This window comes from Ascaphus truei, chromosome 8 (genome assembly GCF_040206685.1).
Source record: "Ascaphus truei isolate aAscTru1 chromosome 8, aAscTru1.hap1, whole genome shotgun sequence".
NCBI lineage: Eukaryota > Metazoa > Chordata > Amphibia > Anura > Ascaphidae > Ascaphus > Ascaphus truei.
In genome coordinates, this window is record NC_134490.1 from 56,692,827 (window position 1) to 56,707,207 (window position 14,381).

A 14,381-nucleotide genomic window follows, 5' to 3' on the forward strand; every position below is an offset into this window, starting at 1 on the left:
AAAAGGGACATAATTTCAGAGAAAAAAAAGAACCGTGACATGCTATTAAAAAAAATACATTACCTTTCAGCTTCATTTTTTTTTTTAGCCATATTTGACAACAGTTATTTCATGCTGGAATGTGCCTGCGTGAGGAACCTTGTCTAATACAGAATTCAAAGGAAACTCGCCCGCGGATTCAATTATATTCATTATTTTACACGTATGACTGAATTTCTAAAAATAAATAAAAATGTTTTTTTTTTTTTTTTAAACACCACGTGTGAGCACATTCAGGTCTCCGACAGGTGTGCGGTCCTGCCGTTCCCCATTATCTCTTAGCACACAGTGGCCCCACTGCAGCCAGGGATTCTGGGTAGACATGCAAATGAGTACACAGTGTCACCGTTTGCTTCAAATCCACTTTGACAGGGACTCCTAATCTTATGCCTGCCGCATTGCACAGCTTTTCAGCACAGCCTGGGTTATACAAGAGTAGAGCCAGTAAGGACGAGCTCATGGTTGTGGCGCGGGAGGGCGCGCGCCACAGTGCGTACTCCTGCAGCCCCAGCGATGTGTGCACAGGCTGCAGGAGATTGGGGGGGGGGGGGGGCGGGGGCGTGGCGAACGTGTCATGGAATAGGTTCGCCCTCATTGGTTGAACCAGCTCACGTGACGCTGACGTCTCGTGACTGCAGCGCGAAATTTCAAATTGAGGTGTCTCGGCAAAATGTAGCAGCGCCGTGGACACTTGCTGAACTACCTTTGGCAATCAGGTACGAGTCCCGGAAGTGTGCGCGGACGCAAGCATGCGCACGTAGCCACACTGCCACCATGAGCTCGGCGTAACACCTACGCACAGGCAGCTGTTTCAACCTTTTGGATCTCATCAGGAAGAGGTTGGTTATCCTGGCTTTGCAATTTGAAGCATGCCATTTCCCAGAATCCCTGGCTGCAGTGGAAGCGCCGTTTGCTAAGAGATAATGGGGAAAGGCAGTGTTGCCGACCTGTCAGACATGTGAATGTGCTCACAAGGGGTATTTTTATTGCTGCACGGTGGAGGGTTCTTGTCACTTTTTTTTTACCCACAATAACGTAATGTGTAGTTATTAAAAGACACAAACTCGTGTCATTAGGAATTTCTCAATTTGTATTACTGACGAATAAAAATGTGTGTTCATAATAGAAGGAGCTGGTCTCTGAAGTGGGAGACGCTTAACGAAGAACTAGCAACAAAGTGACCATGCGCAAGTATCTATTTTCTCGAAACTAGATAGTAAGTGGTTACCTATTCTACCAATGAAATCGATATGAGAATCAATATAATCTATAACGGTCCATAGCTTTAGCACCACATGCATCAAGCGCTTTATACCCCAGGAGAAATACCCCCATGTGCAATAATCAAAGGCAGGTGCCAGTTCACCTGTGAGATTAAGGGACACATACTCAATCACTTTATTTCGTAGCACACCAACTACAATTCCCCGACACCCAGGAATTTGTTGGCAAAATGTGTCCTGCACGGCCTATAGATAAGATGAGAAGTAGCACACAGCCAAAAAACGAAGGAGAGAAGTCCAATAATGCAAAAATAGGATTTATTGGATAGACAATAGCATAGAGGAAAAGCCTCCTACGCGTTTCGTACCTTAGTACTTTATCATAGACATACTCACTACCTATATGGTTACAGCCTTACCCAATGTTCCACAATACCTGGATTATTTATCAGCGTTAGCCCTGTATTAGAGCAGCATTACCCCTTCCTATTCCTGCATACCTAGTCTGCACGGCACCCAGATCCCTTCAGACTGGTTACGAGGAGAATGAGGCGTTCAGCTGCTAGTACAGTTGAGGGAAGTTTAAACCTATCATTCTCCAAGTCTCCATTTCTTATAGCCAGAAAAAGAACAGGCTATGGCAGGGCCTCCACCCCCCGCTCGGCTCCGGCATCAAATGACGTTGCAGGGGGTCACGTGAGCAGATCAGGTAGGAGAAGCTGCAGAGGCCTCGTGCGGTTCACCTGGCACTTCATTTAAGTGCCTTGGGGGAAGAGTGCGGGACCTCCTTAGCCACCGCGGGGGCGCGCCTCGCACTTTGCGCACCCCTGGGCTATGGAACACCACTCTATGAGCCTTCTAATGTAATATGTAAAAAGTAATTTTTGCAGTGGGACACTGTGTGTGGTCTTTATTGTAAATAAAAATAAAAATAAATAAAAATAACACTTGTCTCAGACAGGTCTGTAACCCCGCCTTTCCCCATTATCACTTAGCAAACAGTGCTTCCACTGCAGCCAGGGATTCTGGGTAATGCCATGCAAATGAGCACAGTGTGTCAGTCTTTACTTCTCATCCATTTCAACATGGACCCCCATAGGTTTATACCAGCCGCATTACACAGTTTTTCAGCACAGCCTGGGTTAAAGAAGTGTCAGTAACCCTACTCACAGACAGCTATGTCGACATTTAAGGTCTCATCAGTGTAAAGATGGTTGCTAGCTAGTCAACGTGAAGCTGGTACGTGGGCATAACCAGACATAACCCATGTTCTTTATTAAAATATGTATTGGAAAAATCAATAACCTGCTTATTTTTTTGTACGGCTAACCCATGGGGTTCGCAATTCAGGCCCTCAAGAACCCCCCCCAAACAGGTCAGGTTTTGAGGATAGCCCAACTTCAGCACAGATAACTCAGTCCCTGCTTCAGCACAGGTGGCTCAGTCTTTGACTGAGCCTCTGATTGAGCCACCTGTGCTGAAGCTCTGATAACCTGAAAACCTGACCTGTTTCGAGGGTCTTGAGGACTGGAGTTGAGAACCCTTGGCCTAACCAATTCACTGGGGTACACAACAGTCACATAACCCTCCACACATTGAAGGACTAAACATTTGACTCTTTACTATCTTTGTCAATGTGCAAAAGTGGGGGAAATTAAACTCCACTTATGGATTTCTGGAGTCACTGAAGTACAGTATAGCTAAAAACAAACATAGGAAAATAGAGCTCATTTGCACCAGGTGCGCTGTATTCTTTATGAACACCAATTATTGATGTTGGAAAACCCAAACAATGTATCCTAACTTCTGGGTCTACTGTACATTTTGTGTCGCAAAGAAGAGTTTTGAGTACTTGCATCACATATTTTGAAGGGTTACAGCAAAAATACGGAGAGAAAAGGACTATGGAAATGTACCAAGGAAGATCACTTTTAATGTCGGAGGAAGTAGTAAAATGGTCATTTTTGGAACATTAAGTAGGGCATTGGGCGCCCTTTAAAACTGACAGAAGGCAAATGTATGTGGCCTGTATAATTTTATTAGAGTAACAAATCGTGTTGGGAAAGCAGCCAGGACCAAACCGTGTGTTCAGAGAAGAGAAATGTGTACAGCACTGGATCCTAAATATTATTAGTTCCAAGGCTTAAGATGCATCACAAGCATCGAGAAGTGTCACACAGCTGGCACTGCATCTAATCATTATGATTTAGGTTCATGGCACGGAGTTCTGGAAAAGTTGTCCAATTGCTGACCAAGTGCCACCCTGTGAGAACTGTTCTGTATATAAACACAGACAAGCTTTATATAAAGCAGATGGTTTCCAAAGTGTAGTAACGTAGCTATGTAATTATTCAGTATGCCCGCTCTGTATGTCCAGCAACTATCAGTGTTACACCTTTCATGCAAGTTTCTGTGATGGGCACGGTCGTTACTGTCCCGGATGTGGCAGCTTGAATTTACACTGAAGAGGGAGAATCAAATATAGAGAACCCATGAGTGTATCAGCATGTCGTCCACAGGTCCTCAAACCTGTTTCATTCACCCCACTGCATCATGTCAGGGAATTCACCCCACATTAACATGTCTTAGGCAGGTCTGCAACCCTGCCTTTCACCATTATCCCCAGCATACAGTGCTTCCACTGCAGCAAGGGATTATGGGAAATTACATGCAAATGAGCACACTATGTGTTACCTTTTGTCTGATTGGAGAGACACATTACTGTGTGTGAGCCCACATGGTTAACCCTCGTAATCCCACAGGGGGGTTACACATGGAATATAACAGTGTCCTGTGATAACATGACACGTTCATATGAATTGACATGTAGTATGATGGTTTTAATGGTCTCTCTTTGTATGCTATAGAAAAAGATTTGGAGCATAAACAAAATGCCTTTGACATGAATAGTTCACATGATTCTCATATTTTATGATCAAGAATATATTAAACTTTCAAAGATTTTAATTGTACTCTTTCCATGCTAATATCCAAGAGCTACAACAACAAAAAATGACACAATTGGAGTACATGGAAATGGTTTTCATGCTAATAAGTCACCCGATTTCAAAGCAGAAACGGGGAAAAAACAAACAAAAGCATATTAGGCTGATTATTTTTAACAAACCAGCACAAATTAAGTAACATCTGAGGCTACAAAGACTGAAATTACTTCCAGCAAAATGCTCAACACAAAAAAAAAACATGACCAATAAAGGGTCTATTTTCTCAGCAAAGTTCTCAATTAGGGAATAACAAATATCATTAGTAGCGCATGGTAACTAAAATTACTACTATTATTAATGGAAACCTGCCAATGTTCAATAAAATTAAACGTTAAAGACATTGAGGCACGAATGTGCAGCCAGAATGACCCATGAGACACAATTTATAGATGCTTTCCATCCTTACCGGAAAAAAAAAAAAGGTTTATTTTACTTGCAAGACTAAGACCCAGGGTATTTATAGCTTCTAAATACAGACATGTGCTTCCCATAGCGGGCCAAGAAAGCCCCACAGACACTGGGTAAATACAGTTGGCTAAGAATATAGTCTGTTTTCAAAGCCTCATTTAGTGGTGTGCTTTGTATTCAGAGAGTAAGAGCATACAATAAAATTGGCCACGTGTTTAAAATAGTCACCAAGTTACATATGCAGTGCCATATTTGGATTCTATATTAAGTATAGGATGGTAACCCCTTATGGTATAATTATACTATAAATACGTTTGACATGTCGCCACTGCAAAGCCGCGAGTGGTCACCAAAATCAATGGATACTAGTTGAGATTATATGGTTTATACGAGGACCTGTAGAATACTAAAATGAAGAAAGTGCACATATTCAGGTTTTCAATTGAAAAAGGATTTATTCAGCCAAGCATGACCTTTGGTTGAATACATGACCCTTGGCCATGCTTGGCTGAATAAATCCTTTTTCAATTGAAAACGCGAATATGTGCACTTCTTTCATTTTAGTGTTCTAGGTCCGGGACAGTTGTAGGAATACCAATGGGTTTGGAGCACCAGAGTTGATGTATTTAACCCATGTTGTTTATTCTTAGAGTGCTACAATAGCCAGCTTTTTGTTTATATGAGGACTTATAATGTACATTACATTTATACAACGGGACTTTTAAAATAAACAGAGAACCTGTACTTGGTTGCGTTATGTCAGTATAAGTAGCAGTGAGTGAGACGCCAGAGGTCCCACTGCTAACTTTGCTCTTTATATAAATTAATGTTTACATTGTCTCCAGTTTTTGATCGTTATAAGGCGACTAAAAACTTTATTTAAAATCAACAATGTTTACACTGAAGCCTTGGGAGTGCCACTCATCTTTATACCGATATACCATTATTACCTAGTGTTCCTACGGTGGTGAGTGAGCACTCACTGTGCGTTCAATTTTTTGCTTGGCAATGTCCATACTATTAATACTCTACAATCTAGTTCAATATTAAACATACGTTCATGGATCTTGATCAGAGTTGCCACCATTTCGGGTTTGTACAGGTTTTGGCCACGCATCTTCGGGCTCTGGGTTTACCTTGTAAACCTCCGGGTGGCAGCGGCGTCTCCCCCTGCAACTCTCGTCAATATGGCTTGCCATGACAACGGGAATGCTACGTGACATCACAGCGTCATGTGACGCCCTCACCATGACAACGGAACGCTACGTGACGTCATGCAGCGTCGCATTACCGTGATGTCACGACTCCCCGTTGCCATGGCAACGCGGCACCAAATCCACATTGACAGCACTTGCGTGGGGGAGATGCTGAGAGGATGCCGGAAGGATGTCAGGAGACGCCGCCACTGAAGGTAAGAGCTAAATGTAAAAATGTTATCTCAGGGTTAGCCTTCAGTAGAAGGTGGCAACCCTGGATCTTTACAGCAGTGATATTATGCAGCTGAATCTTTATTTATTTCTAAACATCATCTGGATCAGGGATGGCTAACTCCAGTCTTCATGGGCCACCAACAGGTCAGGTTTTAAGGCAGGGGTGGCCTTAGGGGTCTTGGGGCACCGGGCAAGAGAGTCATTGGGGGCCCCATAGAGGTTTGAATTTCTGATTTAAATTTCACTATACCCTGTCCAAGCAATAATGAAAGTATCAACTCCAGTTGGGGGTCCCCTACAGAGTGGGGACCTGGGCAGTTGTCCCTACTCAAGACTACCATTGTTTGGCACAGGTGGTCAATCAGTTGCTCAGTCTTCGACTGTGCTGAAGCAGGAATAGCCTTAAAACCTGACCTGTTGATGGTCCTTGAGGAATGGAGTTGGCCACCCCTGATCTGAATGAAACCAAACTTAACTAATAAAGGGTCTACATGTACATTCAAAAGTGCTTCAGCCTTCAAGGTGTGTCCAAGCACTCTATTAACTAAACATTGGATTTTGGGTGCTAGTTGGTGAAGGGCAGATGGTCTGCTGCCGGCTACCTGTCTATTAATTGCTGGAGCCATATTTCTTATAATTGGTATTTTTTCAAAGGAGTTTACATATAAATAATAAGACCAGTGTTCCAAACCCCCGAAAGATATTCTAATAATATTTGTATTAGGGTTTGTATTTTCCAACCATCTGATTTTATGATACACTTTCTTTTTAATGCCATACATATGTGGGTTAAAATAACTGACCAATATGTAACTGGGTAATTGACCAGTTAAATGGACAACTTTAAGTTTGAATAGACTTAGCTCCTTTGCTAGAATTTTAAGAGTTACAAGGGGGAAAACCCCACACATTATTGACTTTGCTTAAACTTTAAAAAAAAAATCTGACCATTTCAAAGGAAAATCTGCTTTGAGCCAAAACACGAAATGTGACACTACAAAAAATTACTTCCCCAGACACCATCAAATAATGAATGTGGTCCATTTTTGACATATCCCAGATTAAACTGAAGTCCTGCAAAGTTTCTGGACCTTAAAGGCCCAATGATGTACGGTGTGCTTCAACTGGAACAGATATTCTGCTAATCTTATTTCCCCCAGAAATGATGAGACAGACCAGCATTACTATTTTGAAAGCGATGAGGTGTGTGCACATCTGACTGTTACGGTTAACATTGCCTTGGTCGGTAATCACTACAGAACACCATCGGTAATCACACCATAACTCCAATATTACTTACCTCTTGAAACTACTGTTAAAGTTCTGCCCCATCTTGTGCTTAAAAAAATGTACACCGGGTAAAGGAGAGTTACAGGCTCACGGGGAGTGAAAACATGCCCTGCAGGTCACCCCATGTTTGTAACTAGATGTTCACCCCACAAACATCACTTGGGATTGGCTCCCAAATCCCCAGAACTAGATTCCATCCCAACCCACACAGCATATCAGAAACAATATTTTATCTAGCTGAAAGAAACCACACACCAATGATTAGCTGCAAAAAGTAAATATATTGCCACAAAACGAAAGAAAAGAGAAAAAAAAAATAGGTTCCCAAGGGAACATTTATTAGGGATGAGCTGGGTAGAATATTTTTTCGGATATGCTTTTGTATAAAGTTGCTCACCTGGGACCTTTTACACAACGTGGAAAAATGATGAACAAGCCAATGTTGAACAAACACAGCATGCAATAATACAGCATAAGGCAGGGGTGCTCAACTCCAGTCCTCAACCCCCCCCCCCCAAACAGGTCAGGTTTTCAGGATATCCCAGCTTCAGCACAGGTGGCTCAGATTGAGTCACCTGTGCTGAAGCAGGGACTGATTGAGCTACCTGTGCTGAAGCTGGGATATCCTGAAACCCTGACCTGTTGGGGGTGGCTTGAGGACTGGATTTGAGCCCCCCTGGCATAAGGACTGAGAAGAAGCAGCTTACTGTGAAGTTTTCTTGAGACTTGTAGTTCTCATCCAGATACACCCGCGCGCGGTTGTACTCTTTCATAGCATCGCTGGAAAGCAGATCTCTGGAAATACAGAATGAGAGCTTGTGAATAAGGAGACAGACGTGGACTGGAAACCCTCAGTACTATATATAAATGTTATAAATTGCACAGCCTGCTCCATTTATTTAATAGAATATAGATATTAAAACAAGAATAAGAATTCTGCCAAATGAGAAATACTGGATCTGACATTAAAGTCAAAGCAGATTAAACATTTGGTTTGAAAACATGAAGAAAAAAAATTCTGTGATATTGAACTAAATCGGTGAAGGACACCGTTATACAAAGATCGTTTAATTTTAGGCATCAATTTTAATCGGGCAACTGAGCAGATTCTGCTTAATGTCCCAATAAAATTGATGACTAAAATGTATTAACATTGTCATCACAATGTCTCCTAATTTTGTAAATGTATCCACTTCACCGCCAAGGGGGCCAACAATGAATTCCTGTTACTCAGAAACATCAACATATTTCAAACAGAATCCTTATAAATCTTATTTGTTAAAAACACCTCTCCGTCTAATAAACAACAAATATATTTTATAGTTAAAAGGTCCACTATTTGTATGTTACACAAAAGGCAACCAGTAGAGGGTGCTGTTGAACTATTTTCATTGTCCTCATTGCAGAGCAGGTAATGGGAGAAACTCTTGTGATAAATGTAAAGTCATTATAGAAATGACTATAACGGAGCATGTTGCCTTTGCTGAACTCTCAGTGGCGGAGCAGAAAAGGCATTTACCGTTCCAGAGCTTCCCTTCCATTGTTTATTACACATTATAGCCCAGGCCATCGCACTGCTATGTGGTTAGTAGTAGAGGGAGGGCACCTTGCAGAAAAACACACGTTGGGTATGGAGTAAAGATGATGCGGTTTGGGGCATGAAACAGATGTTCAAAGGAAAATGTCATTAAAAAAAAGGAGTTTTGCTCTTTTAGTACGAAGCACCTGAACATGGGGCCATGCATTGCAGTTGAAAGGCAGAGAGAAGGTACCTTAAGGCACATTAAGGTAGGAGACCAGGGGTGGGCAACTCCAGTGGTCAAGGACTAACAGGTTTTAAGTTTTTAGGATATCCCTACTTCCGCACAGGTGGCTCAATCAGTTACTGCTTCAGCATAGTCTTTGACTGAGCCACTGATTGAGCCACCTGTGCTGAAGTTAGGATATCCTGAAAACTTGACCTGTTGATGAACCTTGACCACTGGAGTTGCCCACCCCTGTAGGAGACCAGTGAGAAGTCCATCAAGAAAATGTTGTGTGAACATATTTAACAAATTCCTGCAGTACTGCAGTGAAATGGGAAAATTGTGGGTTTACAAAATTGACAGAACACATGCCCCTTTGTACCTTCTTCATACATACTATCATTTCTAAACACATACAAGGAGCGCGGGCGGCTCAATACTTACTTAACTAATTTGTCAACATAAGACATGGACGCTTCATAATTTTTCCCACCAACTTCTTGACAGTGCAACGACAAGAACTGAGGCTTCTGTGCATGTATAGTCTGGAAAACAAATGTAAAGCCATGTAACTATGCATACACGTACCCATGCACATTATACACACAAACACAAGAAGTAGTGTACAGTATTCTTTGGCATTTTCTGCTAATTGCACTGTTAAATTGACCAAAAAAGCGTTTCCACCAGAAATTCAACAGTAACTGTTAACACTTCCTGCAAATTCCATATACAATTGTTTCACATTATTCTACATTATTACATAAGCTTTTTAAGGCAACTAATGAATATATAATATATGCAGCATTGTATGTGCTTGTATGAACCGGAAAACAAACAAAGAAACATTTTTTTTCAGCCACAAATAGGTTTTTTTTTTTTTTTTTTTAATATGATCTTGTTCACTTAACATTTGGGTGGATAAGCAAACATGGTTTAAATATACATTAAAAACGGGTGCCATTATTTCTCATGGTCATAGGAAACTGAGTATTTTAACATAAAAACCATAATATACTTTTGGTTGTTAAGAGAACGTTTGAAACATATAAAAACATAAGGGTGGATTTCCTAGTTGATAGCCATCAAATACTGAATATTTTAAAAACAATTATTAAAGCAGCAATCCAAACAATATCCTACGTGTGTTAAAATAAAAAAAAATTAAAAAAAGGCAGTTCTGTAGTATTAGATAATACTTGCTACTGTACCTTTTTTTATTTTAAAATTCAACTCTTAATGCCATTGTTAATGAGCTTTAATATAATGAGCATTCTTTGATTTCTATAGCAGGTTTTAGCACGTCCGCAGCCGTGTGTGTGATAATTTGTTGCCAATGTTCCCAGCAGTTTGAGCTGCAAACTGTAACAATAGATAATGTTACTTTAGTAATATAAGAATACTTTGTAGCTGCTGAATTACACTGACTGAAGGATTAATTTGAAACTGAAACGCAGCCATTTAGTGAACCCTGGGAAGCAAGATCTTTGCTATTCGAACACACACACACACTTTTTTTTTTAACCTACTTGGATTGTCTCTTTCAAAAGCATTTTAGCAGGGACTGCACCTTAAGGTCGTGATTATACCGAAAAACGTCAAACCATGCGACGCCGCGCGACAAACAAAATACACCAATCCAATTTAAGTAAATATACCTGCCACTGCGTGCACGCCGCCTGAAGCTGCAGGGTGGCCGACTGGAGAGAAGTCACAGGATTTGGTTATTGGCCGGCGACTGTCGCGTCACGTGAGCGGTTCAGCCAATGAGGGCGAACCGCTCATGGCCACGCCTCCTCTGCTACTCTTCTCGCCCATCTCCCTGGTATAATCAAGATGCCGCTCGGAGGCAGTGCAGGGTGACGTCACAGGACAGGGCTGCCACCCTGCAGCTCTTGGTATAATCAAAGCCTTAGAGGGTGGAACCAGCGCCAACAAGGTTGTGGGTTCAATTCCCTCCCGAGTTAAAGCTGCGTCCATGGTATGGACGACCACGCGGACGCGTCCGCACGCTGAGCGATCAGACTGCCTAAAGCAGTGATCGCGTCTATATGGCGTGAGGGAGCGCGGAAGCGGGAGGGGGAGCGCATTGCGCAAGGAATCAGTTAAAACTGATTTCTTGGCGCGACGGGCCGGTCACGTGAGCGGTTCGCCCAATGAGGACGAACAAGCTCCGTGAGGTCACTGGCCCGTCCCTAGACACGCCCACAGACGGCGCGCGTACCATAGCCAGGGAAAGCACCCGCACGGGCGAAGTGTCTATGGACGCAGCCTTACTTACAAACGGAGGGCTTGTGACCTATTTTCCATCTCCCTGTGGCTCAGCCTCCCTTTACCTAGCTGTAATTGGGTAATAATATAGACATTGTTCCATTCCTTTCTTTGGAGGCTGCAGTGCAGACGAAAGTGCCAAAAAAAGGTTGCCAGGATCCCAACCCAGGGGCTGCATGAATGTCTCTGAAGAACCATTATAAAGCTGTATATAAATAAAGCTCATTAAATGAATACGTTCATGGTTTTGCCAACAAATCTCTATTAAAAAAAGCCTCATGTCTTTCAGAATCGATTGCAAAGATGAATCCTTCAGTAGAAAGCTCTTTACTGCAAGATCTAGATATATGGGACCCTACACTCGGAAAGAGCCTGGAGAACAAAATCCAGCGGCAACGAAGGGGTTAATAGCCCACGCTGAAATTCATTAGTAAGTATCTAATATCTATTTGTCACACAAAAGCACGATTACAAAAATGTGCTCCACTGCTCCTCAGAAATCCTACATAACTGCTTGAATAATTAGCCAGCAAACACCTTCATTCCTGTAGGGAAATGCAGCCATTTTCTTTTAACCAAAGAGCTTAAAATAATTAGAGCTGACGTCTCTGGACTGCTGTAGCGTGCAAAAGTTAATATTTACTGAAAGGCGTTGTTGACCCCTCCTCGCTACCTGTCCGCCATCTTGCTTGCTCCTCTGGTGGCGAATTTTATTGTAACAAGTGATTCTGCAAATATATCAGATGATGGCTAAATATATTTGCATATAAATCACTAACATATCCGCCAAATAACTCCAGGTCAACAGTGCGATTAGGTGGAGTTTTTATTTTCCAGATATTGCCCTATTGCATGGGCGACCAACGCCAGTCCTCAAGGGTCACCAACAGGTCAGGATTTAAGTATACCCCTGCTTCAGCAAAGGTGGCGCAATTAGTCTCTGCTTCAGCAAAAGGTGGACCAACAGGTCAGGTTTTCAGTCAATCCCTGCTTTAGCACAAATGGCTCAATCAGTTGCTCAGATGACTGAGCCACTTGTGCTGAAGCAGGGATATCCCGAAAACCTGACCTGTTGGTGGCCCATGGGGCCTGAAGTTGGCCACCCCTGTTCTATTATGTAAAAAAGTTGCTGATAGACCAGCAAACTTAGAATCAAAACCAGGACCGGATCATTGTCTCAGAGCTGACCTGGAGGTAGCCGGCAACAGCTCGGAATTCAATAACCAGAAGACATACAGTAGGAAAAGGGAGAGGAAGTCTATTAGCGTAAATAAAATGGTGTTCAGCGCGGACTTCCGCATTAACTACAAAATAACACAAATCAAATAGGCAGTAGGAGGGGCTGAAGAAGTTGCTTAATAGTAATGGCACTGCCTTTAAAGCCAGTGAACCAGTGCCGGCCCCTTGTGACCTTGGTCAAGTTATTATTTCAATTACATTGTAATATCTCCGGGGCAGGGATTCCTTATGCCTGCAAATTCTGTGTACAGCACTGTGTACACCAGCGGCAACCAACTCCAGTCCTCAAGGGCCACCAACAAGTCAGGTTTTAAGGATATCCCTGCTTCAGCACAGGTGGTGCAGTCTTCGACTGAGCCACCTGTGCTGAAGCAGGGATATCATGGCTGGAGTTGGTCGCCGCTGGTTGTCACTGTCTGCGCTATACAACAATATAACTTTTTTAAAAAAAAGTAAATACAGTTAGAATCACGGGGCCAAAACAGTCCTGGGGTTACATTCTGTGTTTCTATCAAAATATCTTCAAATAATAAAGATCTTCAAAGGATTTCTGGTGCGTGAAGCTTTGCACTATATAGTCGGACAATATTACCAATGTCTCAGATGATTTTAGATTGCATTATTCCTCCGAGTCCCTATTAAATTAACTAGTTTAACTTATTAACACTGAATAAAATACACATTTTGTACCCTTCCCCGCACCTCCGAATACAACACCCACACACATTCCCTAAATCAGAAACTATTCACGAGTCCGGCTAAGTAATTTCATATCAAAAAGACTGCTTTCTAGGAACGGGCACCAAGACTTCAATAATATAGTTATTTTATCGGCAGGGTTTTACTTCCTCTACGATCATTTCCAGATAAATAATATGAAAGCAGCGTCTGGAGAGAAATGCAGTCACTAAAACCAGCAGAACAAATTCACCATCGTGTCTATGAGGAGACAGCCATGGAGTGTTATTATTGTAATGAGAGCTCCCTGGCAGATAAAGACGCGCATGAGAGCGCCTACCACACAGAGGTAAAAACGCATAAAAAATGCATGCTTCTGATCTAGTTTTGTGGTAAACACCTTAAAAGATTCATGTGTTACATTTGTGTAATCACCGACTGCCATCTGAAGAGGAAAGCTCCTATAGACTTTGTGAGTTGTAAAGCCTTTTAATGGACTCGCATCAACAAAACACAGATTTTCTTGCATAAGCTTTAGACTGCAGAAGTTTGCTCACATATCTTGAAAGCTTATGCAAGAGAATAGATTTCTTTGAAAGTTGGTCCATTACAAAGTATCTCTATCTTTCGGTGACCTGTACAGGTATGAACACATATGGGACAAGGGTTGTGGTTCCCAGAATTTCAAAATCGAATTCTGGGGTTCCCTAATCAAAAAAAAAAAAAAAAGGTTGAAAAACACTGATCTAATGACTGCCTGGTCACATGATCTTTCTCATAGAACTTTGCATCTTTGGTCCTCTTCTGCTGCACTGACAGCCATTTAGTAAACCCCCGACCCGAATCTTCGCCGATTGATCACAGGAGAACGGATCGATCGGCAACATAGCTAATTACTTATCATTGTGTGGATTGTATTGATGCCCATATTAAGCGTGTGGTGGGGGGAACGGCAGCTTGGACTGCTGCTTTAATGAAACTCAGAAACAAATTGCTTCTATGAAGTACTGTCCTGTTCAACTGGAGGGAATCTACTTCCAAAATCTACAATCC

At 42.1% G+C, this 14,381-nt stretch overlaps 1 protein-coding gene across 8 annotated transcripts in view; it reads right to left on the minus strand.

Moving 5' to 3' along the window:
* The window catches only part of INPP5A (inositol polyphosphate-5-phosphatase A), a 334,901-nt gene that overhangs the window by 209,291 nt on the left and 111,229 nt on the right, over nt 1–14,381 (minus strand). For all 8 annotated transcript variants that reach the window (XM_075612175.1, XM_075612178.1, XM_075612176.1 and 5 more), the window contains 2 exons: nt 9,585–9,685; nt 8,103–8,190 (listed from right to left, as the gene is read on the minus strand). In XM_075612175.1, the coding sequence (XP_075468290.1) occupies nt 8,103–8,190; nt 9,585–9,685 (189 nt within the window). The remainder of the gene's footprint in view (nt 1–8,102; nt 8,191–9,584; nt 9,686–14,381) is intronic.